We start from the raw sequence: 26,952 nt of genomic DNA, 5'->3' as shown, positions 1-26,952 counted from the left end.
TAAGGGGCAACATTTTCACGCAGAGGGTGGTACATATATGGAATAAGTTGCCATAGGATGTGGTGGAGGCTGATACAATTGCAACATTTAAGAGGCATTTGGATGGATATATGAATTGGAAGGGTTTGGAGGGATATGGGCTGGGTGCTGGCAGGTGGAACTAGATTGGGTTGGGATATTTGGTCGGCATGGACAGGTTGGACCGAAGGGTCTGTTTCCATGCTGTACATCTCTCTGACTCTAAATAGTGGACCCAGCAATGATCCTTGTGGCACTCCACTGGTCACAGGCCTCCAGCCTGAAAAACAACCCTCCACCACCACCCTCTGTCTTCGAGCTTCAAGCCAGTTCTGTATCCAATTGGCTAGTTTTCCCTTTATTCCGTGAGATCTATCCTTGCTAATCAATCTCCCATGGGTAACCTTGTTGAACGCCTTACTGATGTCCATATAGATCATGTCCACCACTCTGCCCTCATCAATCCTCTTTGTTACTTCCTCAAAAAACTCAATCAAGTTTGTGAGACACGATTTCCCACACACAAAGCCGTGTCTTTTTTTTAGATTAGATTAGATTACTTACAGTGTGGAAACAGGCCCTTCGGCCCAACAAGTCCACACTGACCCGCTGAAGCGTAACCCACCCAGACCCATTCTCCTACATTTACCCCTTCACCTAACACTACGGGCAATTTAGCATGGCCAATTCACTTAACCTGCACATTTTTGGATTGTGGGAGGAAACCGAAGCACCCGGAGGAAACCCACACAGACACGGGGAGAATGTGCAAAATCCACACAGAGTCGCCTGAGACGGGAATTGAACCCGGGTCTCTGGCGCTGTGAGGCAGCAGTGCTAACCACTGTGTCACCCTATCCTAATCAGTCCTGCCTTTCCAAATACATGTAAATCCTGTCCCTCAGGGTTTCCTCCAACAATTTGCCCACCACCAACATCATGCTCACTGGTCTATAGTTCTCTGGCTTGTCCTTACCAACCTTTCTTAAATAAGTGACTGAATATTGTGAAGTTTTTTCAACTCATCAGGGAGGATTTGTAAATTATAAATAATACCTGTCCATCCTCAATTATTTTTGAAGTGTCTAAAGTAGTAGCCAGGAGAAAGTCAATGGATGTTATTTACATAAACTTTCAGAAGGTATCTGATGAAGTCTCTCATAAGAGAGAGTCAGCAAAAGCTAAAGTTTGTGGAATTAAATTATTAAACTTGGAAATTTGGCTGCAGCAAGAGGCAGAATTGGAATCATGGTGAAGTACTCTAATGGCAGGATGGATGTGACTAATTGTATCCCGATAATGTCTCTAGGGTCTCATTGTATAAAATCTTCAGTAGTTTTGCTGTATTATCTATCTAAATAAGGTAACTTATCAACACAAAAAGATAGTGTTGTTATGTTACTGCTTCATATAATAAAAGAGATAGTGACAACTAAATAGGTGACTATAAAACCAAAATGTGGCTACCAAAAATTAACGTGATCAACTACTCCCTATGTCCTTTAATTTCCTGAAAGATCAAATATTTATCCCCCAATTAACTATTCTTAATCATGAAACATCCATATCTCTTTAAGGTATAGACTTCCAACATTTATAATTCCTCTCAATAAATACATTTCTTCTCAATCCTAAGTGATCAATCCTTTATTCTGGACTCCCCAGGTAAGAAAAGCTACCTCTCAGCATCTATTCTGTCAAGTCCCTTCAGAATCCACAATGTTGCATTTTTCTAAGTTTGTGGTGAGGCTTTGGCATAGTGGCAATGTCACTGGTCTACTAATCCAAACCTTCTGCTAATATTCTAAAGGGCATAGGTTCAAATCCCACCAATTCAACAAAAATTTGGAATTAAAAAAGAGACTGGCCTAATGGTGATCACAAAACCACTGTTAATTGGTGCAAAAACCCATCTGGTTCACTAATGCCCTTTAGGGAAGGACATCTGCCATTCTTACCTGCTCTGGTTTTCATGTGACTCCAGACCCACATATGTAGTTGGTTCTTCACCGGTCTGTGGGCAGTTAGGGATGGACAATAAATGTTGGCCTAGTAGTAATGTCTACATCCCAGAAAGCGATTTAACAATTACAGATAAATATAGACCCAATTTACTTCGCCCACCAAAAGACAACCCTGTCAATCCAGAAAACAACTTTCTGTAATACTTATACAAATACAGCCCAGTGCTTCTGATCAACAACATTTAGAAGTTTTAACACTTTGTAAAAAATATTTTGCTTTTCTTAAGTTATAAATAATCTCATTATATTCTATCTACCACTTTGTTGCCCACTCATTTAATCTAACAATATCTCTTCATAGCTTTTTTCTGTCTACACAGTCTACATCCCCACCTAACTTTGCACCATCAACTAACCTAGATACAGAGGAATCTTGATAATTCGGCATTTGATTAACCGAATTTCGGATGATCTGAACAACATCGCAAGATCCCGATGTGTGATTAACTATGTTATCCGGCATCGATTATCCAGCAGTCAATTAACCGAACAAAATACTCCCTGCCCGTGTCCTTCAGATAATCAAGGCTCCTCAGTACATTAGGTCTCGGTCTCTTCTTCGAAGCATGAATACAGATTGTAATTAGCTGATTCTAATAATATGCCAATTCGAAAATGCCTGGTTTATTCTTAATTTCTGCCTCCTCTACGAAATTCTTAGTGCCTGCTAAATCACTGCCAACACAATATTATGTATGTCAACCTTTTGTGTGGCACATTGTAAATCCAAGTTTACTAGATTTTTAGTATTATTTTTTTAAAATCATGCGTCAAAGCTTTAGATCTTGCGCTCATCAGGACCAGTACAAGAATGCCAAATTTTAAAAAGAACAGCAATTTATAGTGCATGAAATAAGGCAAATTGGTTGGTAAGTTGATTCTCATTGGTTAAGGTGTTGCTATGGAGAATGCACCAGGGAACTATTTTCCTCCGTGCTTTAGTTTAATTCTACAAAAGGTTCAATGCCTGGACATGTTCTGTCTGCTTGCAGAGGACTGGTTCCTGCCTACATGTGTAGCTTCTAGCAAGAAAGGTGAACCACATTATGAGCCTGTCTGATCATTTTAAACTGTATGTTCATGTAATTCTTAGCATACTCTGGATTATTCCCTGCTTGAAATGATAGACTAATGTGAATTATGCAATTTTAAACAGGATGATCTTCAAAAACAATCTAATTTTGTTTCAGGAAATGAAGCAACTTTTGAAGTCTAGTTAAGACGCTTAAAAAAAGTTGATTTTTTTTTAATTAACAGACCAGTAGAAAACAGCATACCATAAATTTCAATTCCTCTTTGTAATATAAAGTCTTTTTAAGAAGTTTATACAGGACACCTTTTGGAATGTTATTCATTAAATTATCTGTATCGATAATTGTCCATATCAAAATAAGAGATCTGTACTCAATTTTGGAAATTCACAATATTTTCCTTGATATAGAATTATGTATTAAATTCAAAAGGCAACAAATGAATAAAGTATATCCCACTGTAGAAAAAAAAATGCACCCTTGAACCAACAAATTAAAAAAAAGAAAAATGGTAAACAAAATATATCTTCAAAGAACAAAACCTACAGAGAAGTGTTGAAAGCCCAAAGCACCATTCAAACTCAGACTTTGGTTAATTGCAAACTAAAATGGCCTAGTAAGTTGTGCTAGATTGTATGCAAATTAATAACAATTCAAGAAGGCAGCCCTACACCACCTTAGATTCTGGAATTGATAGCAATACCCAAGTCTCAAGGATTTTTTTATTAAAAGTGTAGCCCTTTAGGATACTGGATCAGTATCAAAAGTGTAAATGTATACTATGCTATATCCAGCAAACTATTTTTAAAACAGTTCATTTGCACCAGCAATTTAAGGTAATCTTCCCACTGTGTTTAACTATGTCAGTCACACTAACCATATATGTTTTGTTTATCCAGCAGTGCAAGTATCAAAACTTCACCATCGACACCACTGCCTCTTCTTTTGCTCCTATTCAGAATCCTTATTTTCGTCACTGTTGTGCAGCACAGAATTGAGTTTGTTCTGCAGAGCTGCAGCTATCTTCTTTGAAGTCTTTTTAAGTAGTGGGTTTTCTGGGTGATTTTGCTTCATATGAAGGTAAAGGTCCTCTTGGTTGATGGCTGTGAACCCACATTCTTCACACACATAGAGCTTTGCCCTCCTCTCCTTGTAGCTGTATTTCTGTGTCACTCCGTGGATCTTTTTGAGGTGTGATTCCAAGGAGCATCTCTGTGTAAAGGCTTTATGGCAAAGGCTGCATTTATAAGGGCGAATTCCTGCACATGAAATATAGATGACATTTTAAAATGACATAGTTTTGGCTAATTGCCTATGTTACAAATCTGATCTTTGTCCACAAAAGAAAATACCCTCCCTTCCTGAAACTGTGCATTTAAGTAACAGATTAGAACGAGAAGTCTGGTACTTCTTTCCAGTACAGGGATTCTTGCTTAACATTGTAAATTAATTCTCTTGAAAATTGCAGCTTTAAGAGAAAAACAGATCAGATTTTCCCATTTAAAATTAAAGCACAAAGTGAAACTAGCAGGTTTTCTCAAGTAAATGACCAGTTTCTAAGACTAGATTTCTGGTCAAAAAGTAGGGAAGTCAACACAGCGTTTTGGAGAGATTGGAAACCACCTCGTTACCAGTGTTTGTTGTATTATTGATTAACATATGTAGATGGGCACTAAGACCTTGTTAAGGAGAATTTGGAGTTGATGGTAGCAGGTGTTTGATAGGCTGGACTCTGGCAGAGTTATGGAGTTATAGGTCACAGAAACAGACTCTTCGGTCCAATTCATCCACATGGACCAAGTTTTCCGAACTAATCTAGTCCCACTTGCCTGTATTTGTCCCATATCCCTCGAAACATTTTCCTATTCATGTATCTGTCCAAAAGTCTTTTAAATGTTGTAACTGTACCTGCATCTGCCACTTCCTCTGACAGTTCATTCCATACATGAAGCATCCTCTGTGGGAGAGTCTAGGACCAGGGAATGGCATATTTAAGACCGATGAAAACAGATTTCTTTTCTTAGAGGGTAATGAATCAGTGTAATTATTTACCGTAAAGGTGTGTTGAGGCTGCATCATTAAGTATATCCAAGGCTGAGGTAGACAGATTTTTCATTGGTAAAGCAATCAAGGATTATAGGGAAAAGACAGGAAAGTGGAGTTGAAGATTATGGGATCAGCTATGATCTCAATGAATGGCAGAGCAGAGTCAATAAGCTGAATGGCCTATTTCCGCTCCTACCTGTAATTATCTTATTGATGTGCCAGAATTAAGCTCCAAGGCACATGATCTGAGCAGAGTGTGGATTCTTTGGCTTTAAGTTTGTGGTCAACTTTTACACAGGGTGTATGCAAAATGTACGATTTTTTTTGACCAAACATCAGAACTTGACTTTTATATGAGATTCTTTTGGATAGTTCTTTAAATATAAAATGAGAGGGGAAAAAAATGCATTGAGTATATGAGATGTATTGGGATTCAGTGGTAGAATTCTCACCTGCCAAGTGGGAGGCCTGGGTTCGATTCCCAGCCAATGCGCTGTAACATGTTTTCAGATTACAACAGGATCTTGACCAGATGGGCCAATGGGCTGAGAAGTGGCAGATGGAATTTAATTCAGATAAATGAGTGGTGCTGCATTTTGGGAAAGCAAATCTTAGCAGGACTTATACACTTAATGGTAAGGTCCTAGGGAGTGTTGCTGAACAAAGACCTTGGAGTGCAGGTTCATAGCTCCTTGCAAGTGGAGTCGCAGGTAGACAGGATAGTGAAGTTGGTGTTTGATATGCTTTCCTTTATTGGACAGTGTATTGAATACAGGAGTTGGGAGGTCATGTTGCGGCTGTACAGGACATTGGTTTGGCCACTGTTGGAATATTGTGTGCAATTCTGGTCTCATTCCTATTGGAAAGATGTTGTGAAACTTGAAATGGTTCAGATAAGATTTACATGGATGTTGCCAGGGTTGGAGGATTTGAGCTATCAGGAGAGGCTGAACAGACTGGGGCTGTTTTCCCTGGAGCGTCGGAGGCTGAGGGGTGATCTTATAGAGGTTTACAAAATTATGAGAGGCATGGATAGGATAAATAGGCAAAGTCTTTTCCCTGGGGTCAGGGAGTCCAGAACTAGAGGGCATAGGTTTAGGGTGAGAGGGAAAAGATATAAAAGAGACCTAAGGGGCAACATTTCCAAGCAGAGGGTGGTACGTGTCTGGAATAAGCTGCCAGAGGAAGTGAAGGAGGCTGGTACAATTGCAACATTTAAGAGGCATTTGGATGGGTATATGAATAGGAAGGGTTTGGAGGGATATGGGGCGGGTATTGGCAAGTGGGACTAGATTGGGTTGTGCTATCTGGTCGGCATGGAAGGGTTGGTCCGAAGAGTCTGTTTCTGTGCTGTATATATCTCTATGACTCTATGAACCTAACCTATTCACTTGAACAAATTGAGTCTAAGAATTGTATCGTTATATATAGGGCTGGTGAAGAGAATGTGTATGCAAGAGCTGGACTAATATCAGTTGGGAAAACAATCACTGAACCAGATATTTCTGACTGACTATTCCAGAAAAAGAAAGAAGACAGCTGAGTGGGGCATGGAAGGACTCAGGAGAATGAAAGAGGAAAAGGGAGAGTCATAGAATTGTATGGCACAAAAACAGACCCTTTTGTCCAACCCATCCATGCCGACCAGATATCCTAAATTAATCTCGTCCCATTTTCCAGCATTTGGGCCGTATCCTGTAAACTCTTTCTATGCATGTATCCATCCAGGTGCCTTTTAAATGTTGCAATTGCACCAGCCTCCATCACTTCTGAACCCTTTCAAGTTTAACAACATCTTTTCTTTAGCAAGGAGACCAGAACTGAATGCAGTTTTCTAAAACTGTCCTATCCAATGTCTTGTACAGCCTCAACAGGGAAATAGAGAGAGAAGCAGTGGCATAAATAATTCATAATATAAAGAAAAACAGCTGCAAGTTGTCCAGATAGACAAAAGGTAAGTTGAAATAATAAGGGTATTGTCGATTTGGGTGAATTTTAATCCTCCGTTTGCCAGTTTTACCCTGTATGAATTGGTGTAAAGATCCCTACAATAATGTGATCAGATGGCTCATGGACATGTTAGCTATATGCCCTGCACTGACTCTAGGATTTACAGGTTTGTTTAAAGCTTCTCCTAGCTTTTGAGGAGCCCAGCTTGAAGTAAATCAGCTGGAGTGTTGAAGTCATCAGCAACCACAGTGGTGTAACCAATTCTGCCTAGGCCTCTCCACCTTGACAATGTTCATTCCCTATTGGAAGTATTCACCTCTCTGTCCCCCGAAGATATTCACCTCCTCCCCACCCTCAGGAAAATGTTCATCACACCCCACCTCATACCCTCTCTTCTGACACAGCTTCTGAAATTCCTGAATTTGATGAATTGTCACGGATGTGTAGGGAGGGAATAGGGCAGATGGGAGTGAATCTGGAAGGGTAATGGAGGGAGTGAGCACTTGATAGAGGTGGTGAAGATGCCTTGATTGAACACCATGGGGAGGGTTGACCATTGTTAGGGAATGAACAATGTTGGGAAGGTGAACATTGACAGGAAGGGAGGGAGGGGAGGGCTATGAACAATGACAGATGGCTGAGAGGTTAAACTGTAGGGGAGCAAGGGGGTCCCTGAATTATCAGAGATAAACATTGCTTATTCTCCAACAATGCCAGGAATGAGGGTGTGAACATTGCTGGGGCCAGGTAGGTAGTTAGAACATAGAACAATACAGCGCAGTACAGGCTCTTCGGCCCTCGATGTTGCACCGACCTGTCATACCAATCTGAAGCCCATCTAACCTACACTATTTCATGTACATCTATATGCCTGTCCAATGACAACTTAAATGTACGTAAAGTTGGCAAATCTACTACCGTTGCAGGCAAAGCATTCCATACCCTTACAACTCTGAGTAAAGAAACTACCTCCGACATCTGTCCTATATCTATCACCCCTCAATTTAAAGCTATGCCCCCTCGTGCTCACCGTCACCAGACCTGTCCAACCTAACCCTCTGATTATCTTATATGTCTCTATTAAGTTACCACTCAACCTTCTCTCTAACAAAAACAGCCTCAAGGCCTTCAGCCTTTCCTCATAAGACCTTCCCTCCATACTAGACAACATCCTAGTAAATTTCCTCTGCACCCTTTCCAAAGCTTCCACATCTTTCTTATAATGCGGGGACCAGAACTGTACGCAATACTCCAAGTGCGGCCGCACCAGAGTTTTGTACAGCGGTAGCATAACCTCATGGTTCTGGAACTCGATCCCTCTATTAATAAAAGCTAAAACACTATGTCTTCTTAACAACCCTGTCAACCTGGGTGGCAACTTTCAAGGATCTGTGTACCTGGACACAGAGATCTCTCTGCTCGTCTACACTATCAAGTTGTACAATGTTGAGTTGACAGACCTAAATTTATCCAACTCCTCTTTTAAAAAACCACCAGGAAGGAGAGATTAAATTTCACAGAATTCGGGAGAACCCTGTTCATATGTTTGTGGATGTGTCAACAGTTCCAAAAATGAATTTCTTTTTGTGAGCATGGAATTTGGAATATTGACCTTTTCAACATGTTTGTTGAGGGTTCCTTATTAGCGGTTTACATAATGATGGGGAGCAAGTTCTGGACCCATTATTTTTGTAAGACTGAATCTAGGAGTCAAAGGGATTGACATACCTTTACTCAGAGTCAGATACTGATAGATGATCTGAGGAGGAGGCTGTTTTCGGTTGCTGGGGAGATTAAGCCAAGTGCTGGGTTTTAAGATTTTTTGTTTCTTCTCTTTTGCATGCTTAGAAATAAGGGGAGCATAAATTTTTTTTTAAAAACTTGTATCTAGAGCTGCTTCTTTTAGGCGTTATAATATACAAAATAGGCTTTAAGTTCTTCCAGTACAGTGTGTGAACAACAATCATTCTACAACACTGGATTTGAGAAAAGTGGAGGTCTTTTTAGACAAGTCCATGTCAGCAAACTTTTAAGGGGCAATTATGGCAGTCAATAGAGTGGTATGCTCCTTCTGTCGGATGTGAAAGATGAAGGAACAGTTGACTATCCCTGGAGACTATGTCTTCAGGAAGTGTGTTTGGATCTGTCTCATATCTGACTGTTTGAATCAGCTAGAGAGACAGTTAGACTCTCATAGAACATTATCATGCAGTCCAGGCCCTTAGGCCCTAGATGTTGCTCTGACCTGTGAAACCAATCTAAAGCCCATCTAACCTACAGTATTCCATTATCATCCATATGTCTATCCAATGACCATTTAATGTCCTTAAAGATGATGAATCTACTACTGTTGCAGGCAGGGCATTCTGTGTCCTTACTACTCTCTGTGTAAAGAACTTACCTTTGACACCTGTCCTATATCTATCACCCCTCAATTTAAAGCTATGTCCCCTCATGCTAGCCATTACCATCCAAAGAAAACAGCTCTCACTGTCCAACCTATCTAATCCTCTGATCATCTTGTATGTCTCAATTAAGTCACCTCTCAACCTTCTTCTCTCTAATGAAAACAGCCTCAAATCACGCAGCCTTTCCTCATAAGACTTTCTCTCCATATCAGGCCACATCCTGGTAAATCTCCTCTGCACCCTTTCCGATGCTTCCAAATCTTTTACATAATGCGGAGACCAGAATTGTGCGCAGTACTCCAAATGTGGCCATACCAGAGTGTTGTACAGCTGAAAATGACCTCGTGGCTCCAAAACTCAATCTCTCCAAAAACGAAAGCTTAACACACTGTATGCCTTCTTAACAACCCTATCAACTTCGGTGACAACTTTCAGGGATCTACGCACATGGACACCAAGATTTCTCAGCTCATCTACACTCCCAAGAATCTTTCTATTAGCCCAGTACTGTGCACTCCTGTTACTCCTTCCAAAGTGAATCACCTCACACTTTTCCACATTAAACTCCATGTGCCACCTCACAGCCCAGCTCTGCAGCTTATCTGTGTCCCTCTATAAACTGCAACATCCTTCGGCACTGTCCACAACGCCACCAACCTTAGTGTCATCCACAAATTTACTAACCCATCCTTCTACACCCTCATTCAGGTCATTTATAAAAATGACAAACAGCAGTGGCTCCAAAACAGATCCTTGCAGTACACTACTAGTAACTGAACTCCAGGATGAACATTTCCCATCAACCATCACCCTCTGTCTTACAGCTAGCCAATTTCCGATCATCCTCAATTCCATGTCTCCGTATTTTCTGCAATAGTCTACCGTGGGAAACTTTATCAAATACTTTACTTAAATCCATATATACCACATCAGCCACTTTACCCCCATCCACCTGTTTCGTCACCTTCTCAAAGGACTCAATAAGGTTTGTGAGACATGACCTGCCCTTCACAAAATCGTCTTGACTATCCCTAACCAAATCATTCCTTTCCAGATGTTTAGAAATTCTATCTCTTATAATCCTTTCCAACACTACCCACAACCGAAGTAAAGCTTACTGGCCTATAATTACCAGGTTGTCTCTACTCCTCTTCTTGAACAAGGGGACAACATTTGCTATCCACCAGTCTTCTGGCACTATTCTTGTAGACAATGACATAAAGATCAAAACCAAAGGCTCTGCAATCTCCTCCCTAGCTTCCCAGAGAATCCTAGGATAAATCCCATTCAGCCCAGAGGACTTCTCAACAACATTGTCTTTTTCTGTGTGAATACTGGGGAAAAATATTTATTTAGAGCCACTCCTATCTCCTCGGACTCCATGCACGACTTCCCACTACTGTCCTTCACCAGCCCTAATCTTATTCTCGTCATTCTTTTATTCCTGACATACCTATAGAAAGCTTCAGGGTTTTCCTTGATCCTACCTACCAAAGACTTATGTCCCCTCCTGGCTTTTTTTTACCTCTCTTTAGATCCTTCCTGGCTAACTTGTAACTCTCAAGCACCCTAACTGAGCATTCACATCCCATCCTTACATAAACCTCTTTCTTCCTCTTGACAAGAGATTCAACTTCTTTGGTAAACCACAGATCCCTTGCTCAACCACTTGCTCTCTGCCTGACAGGTACATATTTATCAAGGGCACACAGTAGCTGTTCCTTGAGCAGGCTCCACATTTCAATTGTGCCCATCCCCTGCAGTTTCCTTCCCCGTCCTGTGCACCCTAAATCTTGCCTAATCGCATCATAATTGCCTTTCCCCCAGATATAACTCTTACCCTGCAGTATATATGTATCCTTTTCCATTGCTAAAGTAAACTTAACTGAATTGTGGTCACTACCGTCAAAGTGCTCACCTACCTCCACCTGGCTCGGTTCATTACCCAGTACCAAATCCAATGTGGCCTCGCTTCTTGTTGGTCTATCTACAAACTGTGTCAGATTGTAGCACACATTGGACACAAAAACTGACCCATCTAAAGTACGCAAACTATAGCTTTTCCAGTCCATATTTGAAATGTTAACAACTGCCCTGTTACTTTTGCTTTTATCCAGAATCATCTTTGCAATCTTTTCCTCTACATCTCTGGAACTATTTGGAGGCCTATAGAAATCTCCCAACAGGGTGACCTCTCCTTTCCTGTTTCTAACCTCAGCCCATACTACTACAGTAGACGAGTCCTCATCAAACATCCTTTCTGCCACCATAATACTATCCTTGACTAACAATGCCACACCTCCCCCTCTTTTACCACCTTCCCTATTCTTTCTTGTCATTCCTGTCCCTGCTCGATCCATGTCTCCGAGATGGCCACAACATCGAAGTTCCAGGTGCCAACCCATGTTGCAAGTTCACCCACCTTATTTTGTATCCTTCTGGTGTTGAAGTAGACACAATTCAAACCACCTTTCTGCCTGCACTCTCACAATCTTAAAACCGTATTTATGACCTCACTACTCTCAACCTCCTGTACACTGGAGCTACAATTCAAGTTCCCATCCCCCTGCTGAATTAGTTTAAACCCTCCTGAACAGCATTAACATTAACCAATCTATCCCCCAGGACATTGGTACCCCTCTGGTTTAGGTGTAGACCATTCTGTTTGTAGAGGTCCCACAAAGCCCAGAATGAGTCCCAATTATCCAGTTATCTGAATCCCTTCCAGCTGTACCATCCCTGTAGCCATGTGTTCAACTGCTCTCTCTCCCTATTCCTCACCTCGCTAGCATGTGACATGGGGTAACAAACCAGAGATAACATCTGTTTGTTCTAGCTCTAAACTTCCACCCGAGCTTCTTAAAATTCTGCCTTGCATTCCCATCCCTTTTCCTACCTATGTCATTGGTGCCTGCTGCTCCCCTCCCCCTTAAGGATCCCTAAAACACAATCCGAAACAGCACAGACCTGGCACCTGGGAGGCAACACACCCACTGAGTCTCTCTCATTCCCACAGGATCTCCAATTTGTCCCCCTAACTATGGAGTCCCCAGTGACTAATGCTCTGTTCATCTCCTTCCTTTTCTTCTGAGCAACAGGGACAGACACTGTGTCAGAGACCTGTACCCTATGGCTTACCAGTAAGATCCCCCCCAACAGTATCCAAAATGGTATACTTGTTATTGAGAGGAATGGCAGCAAAAGATCCTTGCATTGTCTACCTGTTCCCTTTCTGTGCCCTGACTGTAACCCATCTGCCTTTTTCCCATACCTGAAGTGTGGCTACTTCTCTGTAACTCCTCTCAATTACCCCCTCAGCCTCCCGAATGATCCTAAGTTCATCCAGCTCCAGTTTCCCAAATGCGATTTCTGAGGAGCTGGAGTTGGGTGAATTCCTGCAGATGAAGACAGCAGGGACACTAGTGGTGACCCTTACTTTCCACATTCTACAGGAGGAGCATTCAACTGCCCTAATATCCATTCCCACTGTTCTGAATTCCCAAAGAGACTACTGAAAAAACAAAACTAGTAACCTTTTGGTTTGGTTAGAGGAGGACATTGGATTGGAGACACTGCCCAAATATATAACCTCACTTACACAGCCATCCCATGTCTACTCCTGCTCGGTATGTGCTATTCACGAGGTGAGTTATTAAAGCATTAAATTACCTTCCTGGCAGCCCCCAGGTCCTCGCTCTCGCTGCTCCCACTGCTGCTGAAAATGAAGGCAGTCACGGGGGAGCATTCCGAAGGCTCAGTATGATGGTTGGTCGACTTAGAGAGGTGGTCATACCACTGGTTCAGTCAGATTGATAGTGACTGTCAGGACTGGTAGGAAGGTAGTACAGGAGTTTCCTGTGGCTACTCCTCTCTCTCAAACAGATATACCGTTTCAGGTACTGTTCTGGGGAATAGTCTTTCAAAGGAAAATAGAACTGGGATCCAAATCTTGTGCACCAATTTTCTGTTAAGCAGGGTTTGTCAAGGTTCAAAAGAGTAATTTATAGGGAACTCTTCTGTCAGAGGCACAGAAAGGAGGTTCTGTGGCCAAAAGTGAGAAACCAACATGGTATGTTGCCACCCTGGTGCCAAGGTCAAGGATATCTCAAAGCAGTTACAGAATATTGTTAGAGAGAAGAATAAAAAGCTAGAAATTGTACACGTTGAAAAGGTGTCAGGAAAAGGTTGAGGCTCTGTAGAGTGAATACAGAAAGTTAGGTTGGAGATTTAAAAAGCAGAACCTCCTGGTGCCACATGCTTGTGAGTAGAAATAAGAAGATAGGGCAGATACATCAGTGGCTGAAGAGCTGGTGCAGAGGGCAGGAAATCAGATTTTTGGATCATTGGATCTCTTCTGGGGCAGAAGAGACCTGTAGAAAAGAGATGTGTTTCGCCTGAATTGGAGGGTGGCCAATATCCTGGTGGGGATATTGGCTAGTTCTATTTGGGAACCTTTAGGGAAAGGTGAGATGGGGAGTGGGGACTAAGTAGTAGTGAGAACAAATTCTTCTGAAATTAAAGATAGCAACTTAATTAGAAAATGCAGGCAACAGCAAATCAGAGAACAAGTAACTCTGAAGAACTAACTGCAGTTATTTCAATGCAATGGGTTTTACAGATAAAGCAGATGAACTCAGGGCATGGAAGGAGGACAAGGGACTAGGATATCATAACTATTACAGAAACGTGGGTTTAGATACTATTGGAAGGATGGAAAAGGAGGCAAGAGAGGAGGAGGAATGGTATTTTTAAATTACTGTTGTACTTAGGGTATTTCTGAGGAATCGTCCAGTGAAGCTATATGGGTGGAACTCAGAAAAAAGAAAAGGGTTGATCACCTTGATGGGATTATACTGTAGGCCCCCAATAGTCAGTGGGAAACTAAAAAGCACATATGCAGAGAGACCTCAGGTATATGTACGAATAATAAGTTTGCAATAGTAGGGGGATACACTGGGAGTGCCATAGTGTTAAAGGTTTGGATGGTGAGGAATTTAAGTGTGTTCAAGTACATTTTCTTTATTATTATGTAGATGTACCTACTAGAGAAGGAAAATTTTGATGATGTGAGACCAGAACTTTCAAAAGTTGATTAGGTTGTCTGTTTGCAGGTAAAGGGGTATCTGGCAAGTGGGAGGCTTTCAAAAGTGAAATAACAAGAATTCGGAAGCATGCTCCAATTTAAGGAGAAAATAAGCATTTATACTGTTTGAGAGAAGAGTACTGAATGGTTAGTGAGTGGACTCTAATTGTTGTCATTGAGAACGTTCCTGTTTGAGTTAAAGATAAGGTTGGTAAGAGTAGGGAACAATGGATAAACAAAGATATTGAGGCTCTGGTCAAGAATAAGAAAGAGCGTTATCTTAGAATTAGATAACTGAGAGCAAGTGACTCTCTTGCAGAGTATAATGAATGTAGGGATTAATGAATAAGAAGGAAATCAGGAGAGCGAAAAGGGATAGCCTTGGCAGATAAGGTTAAGGATAATCCAAAGAGATTCTACAAGTACATTAAGAGCAACATAGAAACTAGGGAAAGAATAAGGCCCCTTAAAGATCAACAAAGTAGTCTATGTGTGGAACCACAGGAGATGGGAGAGATACTAAACAAATATTTCATGTCTGTCTTTACAGTGGAGAAAGACAGAAAGGCTAGGGAACTAGGGAAATAACTATTGATGTCTTGAAAATCATCCACACCGCAGAAAAGCAGGTGATGGAGGTCTTAAGCAACATAAGGTGGATAAATCTCCAGGCACCTGATCAAGTCTATCCCAGGATACTGTGGGAAATTAGAGAAGAAATTGTGGGACCCCAAGTAGAGACATTTATTTCATCTATAGCCACTGCTGAGTTTGAAGGACTAGAGGATAGTTAATGTTGTGCCTTTTTTTAAAGAAGGGCTGTAAGGAGAAGCCTGGGAACTACACACCAGTGAGTCTAGCATCAGTGGTGGGTAAGTTAGAGGTGATTTTGAGAGATGGGATTTTACATGCATTTGGAGAGGCAGGAACTGATTAGGGATAGTCAGCATGGCTTAGTGCATGGGAAATCATGTCTCACAAACTCAATTTTGAGGACTTAACTAAAAAGAATTAAGAGAGCAGAGTGATAGATGTTGTCTATGTGAGCTTTGGTAAAGCCTTTAACAAGATTCCACATTGTAGACTGATTAGTCAAGTTAGATTACATGGGGGTTCAGGATGAGCTTGTCAATTGGATGCAAAATTGGTTTGATAGTAAGAGACAGAGGATGGTAGTGGAGGGTTGTGTTTTGGACTGGAGGCCTGTAACTAGCCGTGTTCCACAGGAATCGATGCGGAGTCCACTGTTGTTTGTTATTTATATAAACCAATTTGGATGGGTTAGCAGATGGCATCAAAATTGGTGATATAGTCAACAGTGAAGAAGGTTATTCAAGATTACAAAGGGATCTGGATCAGTTAGTCCAATGGGCTGAGAGGTGGCAGATGGAGTTTAATTTAGATAAATGTGAGGTATTGAATTTTGGTAATGCAAACAAGGGCAGGACTCACATAGTTAATTGTAGCACCCTGGGTAGTGTTGTCAAACAGAGACCTTGGGGTTTAGGAACATAGTTCTTTGCAAGTTGTGTCACAGGTAGACAGGGTGGTTAAGGCAATGTTTAGCACACTTGCCTTCATTGCTCAGACCTTGGAGTATAGGAGTTAGGATGTCATGTTGAGGTTGTATAGGACATTGGTGAGGCTACAATTGGAGTACTGTGTACAGTTCTGGTCGTCCTGCTGCAGGAAGGATATTATTAAACTGGAAAAGATTCAGAAAAGGTTTACAAGGATGTTACCGAGACTGGAAGGTTTGAGTCATAAGGAGAGGCTGGGACCTTTTTCACTGGAACATGGAGGTTGAAGGGTAACCTTGAAGAGATTTATAAAATAATGAGGACAAAGATAAGGTGAACAGCAAAGGAAAAGGTCTTTTTCCTGGGGTGGAGGAGTTCAAAACTAGGGGGCATATTTTTAAGGTGAGAGGAGAAAAATTTAAAAGGGACCAGAGAGGCAACTTTTTCCACATACAGAATGATTCGTATGTTGAATGAAATGCCAGAGGAAGTGGTAGATGCAGGTACAGGTACAACCGTGAAAAGATATTTGGAGACAGGAATAGGAAAGGTTGAGAGGGATATGGGCCAAATGCAGGTGAGTGGGACTAGTTTAGTTTGGGAAACTTGGGTCGGCATTGATGAGTTGGTCTGAAGGGTCTGTTTCTGTGCTGCATGATTCTATAAACTGAAGACCCAAGTTTAAGGGCGGCACTTCCAGTTCCTCATGAAAATGTGAGTACGGCTTCAGCAGAAGTCATGCAGATTTCAGCAGAAAATGGCAAGTGAACAATTTAGATGACAATGGAAGATATGACCTAATAACTTCAGTACCATCATTGTACCAGCCAGTTTAAATACCATCTAAGTGAAAACCAGTTCAAAGAGACGGGGCAGAGGCAGTTTTTTTTGTTTCAAGAACTCCAGAATTAACCAGATGTATTTACGTGTTCTTTACTGATCTGAGATATCACTGTGATCAGTGATTGTAACTAGATGACTGAACTAGATCCATTATTAATCCTTCAACCAACATCACTACAATATTGCTGAAAAAGAAACATATCTTGTAGTCATCGAGACAATTCACAACAATACAAATTTAAAAGGAGAAAATTGCATTCATACTGTCAGAGAAGAATGGTCAGTAAGTGGACTCTGTTATCATTCAGAATGTACCTTTTTGATGATTGACAGTTAACAGCTGGGCTTTGTTTAAATTTTAACCAGACAGGTTGACTAATCAAGGAATTGTCTTGAGGAATTAGATAGACTTTCACCTATTTTGTTGAGTTACAGCGAATGCTATATATGTACATATTCTGTCTGCAGAGAATAGGGCCATGTTACCCAATGAATGCAAGATAAAATGCTTCAACAAAATGTATTTTTTAAGCTACACTCAAGTCTGTACTTCAAAAGGACTACTGAATAATAAGAATTGTTATCCGATCATTATTACATTGCTGTTTGTAGGAGATTGATGTGTGCAAATTATCTATTGTATTTTTTCATGAGCAATTATACTTCAAAAGTATTTAATTAACTTTAAGTTGATTTGAGCTGTTCCAAGGTCATATAATATATCAAGCTGTTTCTTTATTTCATAAATTGATTATCCATGTAGAATTGCTCTCAATCCCTATGGTAGTGAATGTCTTTCATAGTTAAATTGGTGAAATACCGTAGTGTAACCAACGTATATACTACAACCATGGCAAACTGTTGGTGTTAGGATGGATGTTACATTCAGTGATAGTAACACAGATCAAGCAAACAGCCTGGGTCCTACTGCAGCTGCACCCATCCCAGTAAGTGGTGAGTATTCCAGCATAGTATTAAATTAATTTCCATTGAGACTTTGAGCTTGTTGCAAAGTTTCTAGGAATTCACATCAACCTGACTGGTATTTAATCCATTCAGATTATTTTATATTTCTTGGAAAACTAACTGCTGTTTGATGATGATTATTTGGTTTGTGCTACATGATTATTCATTTATTACTGACCTTTTTGTATTATTAAATGTTGTTGGAAGAGTTTGCTTTGTGTTGTATAGATTTTTTTTGCTTGTACTTGTGTTTTTTTTTATTTTCATGATAGAATAACTTCACCAGAAAACCCTATCAAGTTAATCAAAAAAACAAATCTATTTTAACCATGATCCGCACAGGCACGGTAAAGTTAGAAATGTAAAACCCAATGAAATATCTGCCATCCGAATAACAAAATATCAGATAAAACAATTCATACAATTACTGAGTATACATTCTGGTTGTTTTGCCTTTAATCTTCCCTCACCAATTTCTACCCCTCTTTTCATGTGGGTATTGACCCCTTACTGGAGCCAAATGCAAGTCACATATCAGTATAGCACTCTTTCCCTCCGTTATTTGCAAGTTTTGATGGTAAGGTTGGCTTGCAATATTGGCTCTGCACAAATTGGCTATCACATTTCCTATATTACAACAGTGACTGAACTTCAAAAGTATTTTGCTGGCACCTCCTCCTACTACCCACTTGACCACAACCCCATTCTCATCACCAAACCATCACCTCCCAAACCATCCACAACCTCATCACCTCAGGCAATCTCCCATCCACAGTCTCCAACTTCAGTTCCCCGACCCCGCACCGCCCGATTCTACCTCTTACCCAAAATTCACAAATCTAACTGCCCTGATTGACTTATTGTTTCCGCATGCTCCTGTCCCACTGAACTCACCTCCTCATATCTCAACTCTGTCCTGTTCCCTTTGGTTCAGGAACTCCCCACATATGTTCAGGACACCACGGATGCCCTCAACCTCCTCCAAGATTTTTGTTTCCCCAGCCCCCAACATGGACATCCTGTCACTATACACTTCCATCCCCAACAGCAAAGGCCTACAAGCCCTCTGTTTCTTCCTCTCCCACTAATGTAACCTGTCTCCTTCCATTGACACGCTCATTTGATTGGTGGAATTTGTCCTCACCCTCAACAACTTCTCCTTAGAATCCTCCCACTTCCATCAGACCAGAGGGGTAACCATGGGTACCCACGTGGGCCAGCTATGCCTGCCTCTTTGTAGGGTACGTGGAACAGACCATCTTCTATAGTTACCATCCCCCACCTTTTACTCCATTACATCAATGACTGTATCAGTGCCGTCTCATGCTCACACAAGGAGGTTGAATGGTTCATCAACTTCACCCATACCTTTCACTCTGACCTCAAGTTCACATGGTCCACCTCCAACACCTCCTTCCCCTTTCCTGGACCTCTCTGTCTCCAACTCTGGTGACTGGCTCAAAATGGACATCTATTTCAAACCCACTGACTCCCACAGCTACTTTGACTACACCTCCTCCCATTCCCTCTTGAAAAAAGACAATCCCTTACTCCCAATTCCCCTGCTACATCTGCTCCCAGGAGGAGCAATTCTATTCCAGGACATCCAAGATGTCCTCCTATCCCAGGGGCCATAATTTCCCCTCCCACATGATCAATAATTCCCTCCAGCACATCTCCACCACTTTTTGCACCTCCGCCCTCAAAGCCCACTCCTCCAACCATAGGAAGGATCTAATCCTCCTGGTCCTCACCTTCCCCCCCACTAATCACTGGATACAGCACACTATCCTAATCCATTTCTGCCACCTACAGATAGAACTCATCACCAAGGATATATTTCGCTCCTCATTCCTATCTTTGTTCTGCAGAGACCATTCCCTCCGTGACTCTGTTGTTAGGTCCACGCCCCTACCAATCCACCCTCCACACCTGGTGCCTTTCCTTGCCACCGCAGGAGGTGAAAAACCTGTACCCACACCTATCCCATCCGGCAGAGACTCCCCTGCACATCCACCCACCTTATCTACTGCATTGTTGCTCTCAGTGTGGTCTCCTCTACATTAGTGAGACAGAATACCAATTCACAGAGCGTTTCAGGGAACATCTAGAACATAGAACATAGAACAATACGGCACAGAACAGGCCCTTCGGCCCACGATGTTGTGCCGAACATCTATCCTAGATTAAGCACCCATCCATGTACCTATCCAATTGCCGCTTAAAGGTCGCCAATGATTCTGACTCTACCACTCCTACGGGCAGCGCATTCCATGCCCCCACCACTCTCTGGGTAAAGAACCCACCCCTGACATCTCCCCTATATCTTCCACCCTTCACCTTAAATTTATGTCCCCTTGTAACACTCTGTTGTACCCGGGGAAAAAGTTTCTGACTGTCTACTCTATCTATTCCTCTGATCATCTTATAAGCCTCTATCAAGTCACCCCTCATCCTTCGCCGTTCCAACGAGAAAAGGCCGAGAACTCTCAACCTATCCTCGTACGGCCTATTCTCCATTCCAGGCAACATCCTGGTAAATCTTCTCTGCACCCTCTCCAAAGCTTCCACATCCTTCCTAAAGTGAGGCGACCAGAACTGCACACAGTACTCCAAATGTGGCCTAACCAAAGTCCTGTACAGCTGCATCATCACTTCACGACTCTTTGAATTCAATCCCTCTGCTAATGAACGCTAATACACCATAGGTCTTCTTACAAGCTCCACCTGAGTGGCAACTTTCAAAGATCTATGTACATAGACCCCAAGATCCCTCTGTTCCTCCACTTGACTAAGAACCCTACCGTTAACCCTGTATTCCGCTTTCTTATTTGTTCTTCCAAAATGGACAACCTCACACTTGGCAGGGTTGAACTCCATCTGCCACTCCTCAGCCCAGCTCTGCATCATATCTAAGTCCATTTGCAAACGACAACAGCCCTCCTCACTGTCCACAACTCCACCAATCTTCGTATCATCTGCAAATTTACTGACCCACCCTTCGACTCCCTCATCTAAGTCATTAATAAAAATTACAAACAGCACAGGACCCAAAACTGATCCCTGCAGAACTCCACTTGTAACTGGGCTCCAGGCTGAATATTTACCATCTACCACCACTCTCTGACTTTGACCGGTTAGCCAGTTTTCTATCCAATTGGCCAAATTTCCCTCTATCCCATGCCTCCTGACTTTCCACATAAGCCTACCATGGGGAACCTTATCAAATGCCTTACTAAAATCCATGTACACTACATCCACTGCTCTATCCTCATCCACATGCTTGGTCACCTCCTCGAAGAATTCAATAAGACTTGTAAGGCAAGACCTACCCTTCACAAATCCGTGCTGGCTGTCCCTAATCAAGCAGTGTCTTTCCAGATACTCATAAATCCTATCCCTCAGTACCCTTTCCATTACTTTGCCTACCACAGAAGTAAGACTAACTGGCCTGTAATTCCCAGGGTTATCCCTATTCCCTTTTTTGAACAGGGGCACAACATTCGCTACTCTCCAGTCCCCTGGTACCACCCCCGTTGACAGTGAAGACGAAAAGATCATTGCCAACGGTACAGCAATTTCCTCTCTTGCTTCCCACATAATCCTAGGATATATCCCGTCAGGCCCAGGGGACTTGTCTATCCTCAAGTTGTTCAAAATGTCCAACACATCTTCCTTCCTAACAAGTATCTCTTCTAGCTTACCAGTCCGTTTCACACTCTCCTCTTCAACAATACGGTCCCTCTCGTTCGTAAATACTGAAGAAAAGTACTTGTTCAAGACCTCTCCTATCTCTTCCGACTCAATACACAATCTCCCACTACTGTCCTTGATTGGACCTACCCTCGTTCTCGTCATTCTCATGTTTCTCACATACGCATAAAATGCCTTGGGGTTATCCTTGATCCTATCTGCCAAGGATTTTTCATGCCCTCTCTTAGCTCTCCTAATCCCTTTCTTCAGGTCCCTTCTGGCTATCCTGTATCCCTCCACTGCTCTGTCTGAACCCTGAACCCCATCTCTGGGATGCACGCATCAAACAACTCCATCGCCTTGTGGCTGACCACTTCAACTCCCCCTCCCCCAAGGACATGCAAATCCTGGGCCGCCTCCACTGCAAAATCAAAGCCACCCACCAGCTGGAGGAAGAACACCTCTATGGGATCCTTCAACCACACGGCATCAACATCAACTTCATTCATTTCCAAATCTCCTCTCCTCCCACCTCATCCCAGATCCAACCCTTCAACTTAGCACCAACCTCTTGACCTGTCCATCTTCGTTCCCATCATCCGCTCCACCCTTCCCCACCGACCTATCACAATTACGCCACCCATCTGCATCCACCTGTCGCCTTCCCATCTACCTTCACCCCAGCTCTACCACTATTTATCTCTATTCCTCCTTCCCCCGCCATATTCCTGATGAAGGGCTCATGCCCAAAATATCGACTCTCCTGCTCCTCGGATGCTGCGTGACCTGCTGTGCTTTTCCAGTGCCACGCTTTTTGACTTTTCCAAAGTACTGTAAAGTGTTTTGATGCATTGTGAGAGTGTGAAAGGGAACACAATTTAATACAGAAAATTAGACAGGTGGAGGGCTTTTAACCTCTGAAATTTGCTTTGCTATTCAATATGACCTGATTGGGGCTTCAACTCTACTTTCGTGTCCTTGACTCTGTAATAGATCAAAAAGCTGTCTAACTCAGCCTTGAATATATTCAATGGTCCTGCCTCTACTGCTCTCTTTACAGAATTTCAAAGATTAATAATGCTATGGAAGAATAAATGTCTACTTACCTCCATCTTTTTCTAGATTCACCCACACAGAGGAAACAGCATCTCAGTAATGACTTTGTCAAGCCCCTTTAATGTTCTTTCAACCTCTAATGAGTTGAGATCCAATCTCCTCGACTTTTAGAGTCATAGTCATACAGCATGGAAAAAACCCTTTGGCCCAACTTTTCCATGCTGAAGAGGTTTCCTCAACTGAATTGGTCCTTCCTCTGGCAACTGGGTTCATATATCACTGTGTGAAAATGTTGCCCCTTTGGTAATTTTTAAATTTTCCCATCTCACCTTAAATCTATGTCCTCTAGTTTTTGACACCCCTATTCTGGGGGAAAGACTGTGGCTATTCACCTTATCTATGCTCCTCATGATTTTGTAAACCTTTACAAGATCACCCCAATGCCTCAGTAAAGACCCAATCTCTCCTTATGACTCAAACCTTCCAGTCTTGGTAACATTCTTGTAAATCTTTTTTGTACCTCTTCCCGTTTAATAACATGCTTCGTATAGGAGGGCAACCAGAATCATACTCCAATAATGGCTTATCAATGTCTTGTACAGTTATAACCTGTAACTCTGAAGGTGGCCAGGCAAATTGAAACAGCTATTAAGCAAAACTTATAGAATCCTTGGGTACATGTTTAAGATCAGAGGGCATAAGATTAAGTTGAGGAGCAAGTGATTTACAGGAGACCTGAGAAAGCATTTTTCACCAAGAGAACAGTAGACATACGGAACATGCTACCTGAGGGGATGGTGGAAGCAGCTACTCTCACAAACTTGAAGATGCACCTGGATGAGCACTTAAAACGCCAGCGCACAGTAGGCTATGGCCCAGGTGCAGGTAAATGAATCCATTTTGTGTAGTTTGCAGTTTGTAAGCTAGCACAGATATGGGCCGTAGGGCCTGTTTCTAAATGTGTGACGCAATATCTCTTATTTATGAAACAATTTCTCTCCTTGGCACCGTAACCGATGCCAGTCTGCTATTCGAATTATTGACCATGCTCAACCAGCTGAGCAAACGGGAGCGGAACTACAAATCCCAGCAGGCATATGGGCGTAGTTTACGGATGACGTACCAGTATGCGTCCTGACGTGCCTCTTCAGATCGAAGGTGTCATTGAAGCCTTTGCCGCAGTACGTGCACAGGTGACGTTTCACCTGGCTGTGACACTTCAGGTGCCGGTTGAGCATGCGCTGTAGCCGGAAGCCCTTGCTGCACACCTGGCAGCGGAAGGTGGCGTCGCTGCATTCCCCAGTGGTGATCTTTGAGAGGGGGCAAGAGCCAGACAAAAGCCTGAATTAGACACACCGTTAGATTCAGCAGCGCCCGTAGACACAGCGACCCTAAAGGCACTTAACAAAAAAAAAACACGATAGGGTTCTTCCCTTGCCCCAGAAGTTTTGAAATAACTGTCTAAATAAAAGTCGAAATAAAAACGAAGTTAGTTGTGACCTTGCCGAAGTTGTTCCAGATTTTAGACTATACCTGACTGAATACTTTTGGATTTGACTACATTTGCATACCGCAAGCAATAAGACTTTTGGATACCAGAGTAATATATGCTGTGCAACTAGAATAGTTTTTGATCATCTTCCCCTGAAAAAAAGTCAACGTTATATTTCAAATAAGTTGATACCCCTACTAGTATCCATATTCTCTATGTTAATCGTATATTTAAGAAGGATTGTTACGTTAGTATGTTTATCAATCAAGTAGGGTGGCAGTGCACAATAACAATGTAAATTTTACATGGCCTTTTAAATTTCATACAGTACGTACATTATATACAAAATACTGCCTCATCATAAGTTAATAATTAAACATGAAAAAATAACGTATAAAGACATGGTGTCTGAAAGTGTAATGTTTGTTTATCACACAATATGTTACAATATAATCTGAAATAACTGTTTTACACTTGATTTAATGTATTCTGAAATAATGTGTATTTTAGTGATTTCAATGTGTACATTATGTTGAATTTAAAATAATGCAGGCGTGAAATCATGTTTGTAATGTAGTTAAAATAATGTATAAACTGGAATCATACTATTTCGTTTTGCTGACCATGTTTTTGCTATATTCTATTTAAAGTAGGCAGCGAATGTAATTTTTCTCAAACTGTTCGTCTACATGTCCAATAGCTCTCAATCGGGGTCTCGTACCGTACACCGGCCAAGTGGTTTTTCTCTGTGCTAATCTCGCCTTGTAATGATTAACCGGAGTCTAAGCAGAGCCGGCTCACCTTGATTTTCGTTCGCAAGACGTTGCGCTTTTTGCATTCCGGTGCCAGAACTTGCTCCTCCGCATTCTCCTGGTCCGGTTCGGTCTTGTAGAGGAGGCGGGGCTCGCTTGAATCGTTCAGCAGTTTGTCCAAACCAGTTGTTCCGGGTGGTGGATCCTGGGTCTTGCTTTCTTCTTCGTAACTCAGAAAGCAGCTCAAATTGACTGAAAGAGAGAGAGAGAAAAAATAAAGACTTTACACAATAGCCTGGTCATCCAGCAGGGTGTATGGATGGGGAGCTCATGTGTTAGGCAAGTTTAAACAATGAACTAAGACTTTGTTTTTCCTCCCTTCTTGGCTTGTTTGAGTTTGGGGTGTTGCCTGACTCCGCGAGCCTGTCTTATCAGCGTTTGACTGTTAGGAATGCAACATAATACCCTTTCTCAAGAGCGGTGGTGGGAAGAGAGAGACGGAGCTCGGGTTCCGTTATGTTTACACTGGGAAGGTGCAGCTAAAGGTAGCAGCGAGGCCCCGCTCGGAAACCTGGGAGCCTGCCTGGGTGCTGCTAACAGGTTGATGACTGATGGAATCAGGAGGAACGCTGAGTACACCCTGTAATGCAAACACATGCTGCCTATCTTTTGTTTGCCCCCCCCCCCCGGATTCCTGAATCCGGGAGCATGCTTTTAAACTAAAATACACGACCTTTCAAAGTATAGTGCCTCCTCAGGAGAGGGAAGCGTGTCTCCATATAAAAGATGATTTTTAACCTTGCGAGCGGATGAATTGGTCCGTTGCTTCTCAGTTTTCGACAGAGATTGCACCTTGTACTGCGTGTGGAACACAACCCCTTCCTATGATCCCATAGAGAAGGGACTTTATTTTTTTAAAAAAAAGTTGTTTAGACTTTTCTGTCCTCCCCTCCCAGTTTCTGCTTCCCACTCTCTGAACTTCCCTCTGTCTCTCCTCCATACCCTGGTCTAACCTGTTCGCTTTTCAGACTCTCCCTGCTACCTGGTATGTAGGTGTCGGCTCTCTCTTCGTCTGGCAGCTCATTCCAGTCTCGGATCTCCGGGTAAGGCTCTTTTCTTTTGACCAGGAAAGCTCTGGGCATGGTGTAGGCACCGGGCAGGCGGCGATGAGGGGAGACAAGGAGCCGGAGTCCCTCCTGTTTCCACCTGACCCCTTCCTTTTCATCCGAACCGGATCCTCCCTCAGCAAGTTCCAGGTGTTTTCCACATAAAAAAACAGCCGGCGGTTTTGCTCCTTAATCTCTCTGAACGCACTGTTTGGTGTGTGTATGTATATATAGGGAGCAGAGACAGGGGGTTCAGATTAAACCCCACTCTCACCTGACCAGCTACCTTTGCCGTAACAGGAAAAAAAGTTTGCTCCAGGAATTGAAAATACAACAGGAAATTTAGGAGGGCGCATGCGTGCTGAGAAAATAACGGTGTCAACAAGTCCTTGTACCTGTTAGACCGGTTGGTGCAGCTTCGCCTTGGTTTCCCTGCCTCTCCCGCACACCGAGGGTTTGCAAAACGACCAACTGCGCGCAGACCCTTTGTTCTCTTTTCAACATTACCTGGAGGAGACTTTGTTCACCTGAAGAAATAACAGAGATGATCACAAACCGACCGAGCAATGCTAACATTAATCTTTCACGGTTTCCCTTTCCCTGTCCTCTCATCCTGCCCCATGTTTTTCTTTCAAGCCGTTGCGGACATCGCTGCTGGGGGGGGGGGGGGTGTTTTTTTTTAAAAAAAGAGGCTGCTGTACGGGTGTGCGCACTGCCTGCTCCGAACCAGTGGGGATGCACACATACCTGGCTCGGAGAATGCCTGGGAGGGCATTGCAGCAAGCAGCCCTTCCTCTGAAGATGAAATCTGAGATCATTATCAGCCACCCTCTGTGCGAGGGCTGGCCCGTCCATGAGGGAGGGGAACGGTCCACCGCCGACAATGTTAGACGTTTATGGAGCTTCCCACACCCCAGCCTCCCCCACCCGCATGATCTTCCAAAACTCAAATTTGATGGCAGAC

The 26,952-nt window shown here is 42.5% G+C and overlaps 1 protein-coding gene across 3 annotated transcripts; it reads right to left on the bottom strand.

Moving 5' to 3' along the window:
* Window positions 1-3,316: 3,316 nt before the first annotated feature.
* Window positions 3,317-26,952, bottom strand: LOC132819484 (transcription factor Ovo-like 2). Of its 3 annotated transcripts, XM_060831018.1 has the most exons (5): window positions 26,736-26,952; window positions 26,384-26,515; window positions 24,932-25,134; window positions 23,762-23,948; window positions 3,318-4,332 (listed from the first exon to the last, which is right to left on the bottom strand). In XM_060831018.1, the coding sequence occupies exons 1-5, from the start codon at window positions 26,761-26,763 to the stop codon at window positions 4,025-4,027; spliced, it is 858 nt and encodes a 285-aa protein (XP_060687001.1). In that variant the 5' UTR covers window positions 26,764-26,952; the 3' UTR covers window positions 3,318-4,024. The 3 variants fall into 3 exon arrangements, with proteins under 3 accessions (XP_060687000.1, XP_060687001.1, XP_060687002.1); XM_060831017.1 differs by lacking the exon at window positions 26,736-26,952 and having other exon boundaries at window positions 3,317-4,332; window positions 26,384-26,651; XM_060831019.1 differs by lacking the exons at window positions 26,384-26,515; window positions 26,736-26,952 and adding an exon at window positions 25,925-26,317 and having other exon boundaries at window positions 3,322-4,332.

This window comes from Hemiscyllium ocellatum, chromosome 10 (genome assembly GCF_020745735.1).
Source record: "Hemiscyllium ocellatum isolate sHemOce1 chromosome 10, sHemOce1.pat.X.cur, whole genome shotgun sequence".
NCBI classification, from domain to species: Eukaryota; Metazoa; Chordata; class Chondrichthyes; order Orectolobiformes; family Hemiscylliidae; genus Hemiscyllium; species Hemiscyllium ocellatum.
The sequence above is the reverse complement of the archived record's forward strand: the minus strand, read 5'-3'. Positions and strand labels throughout refer to the sequence as shown.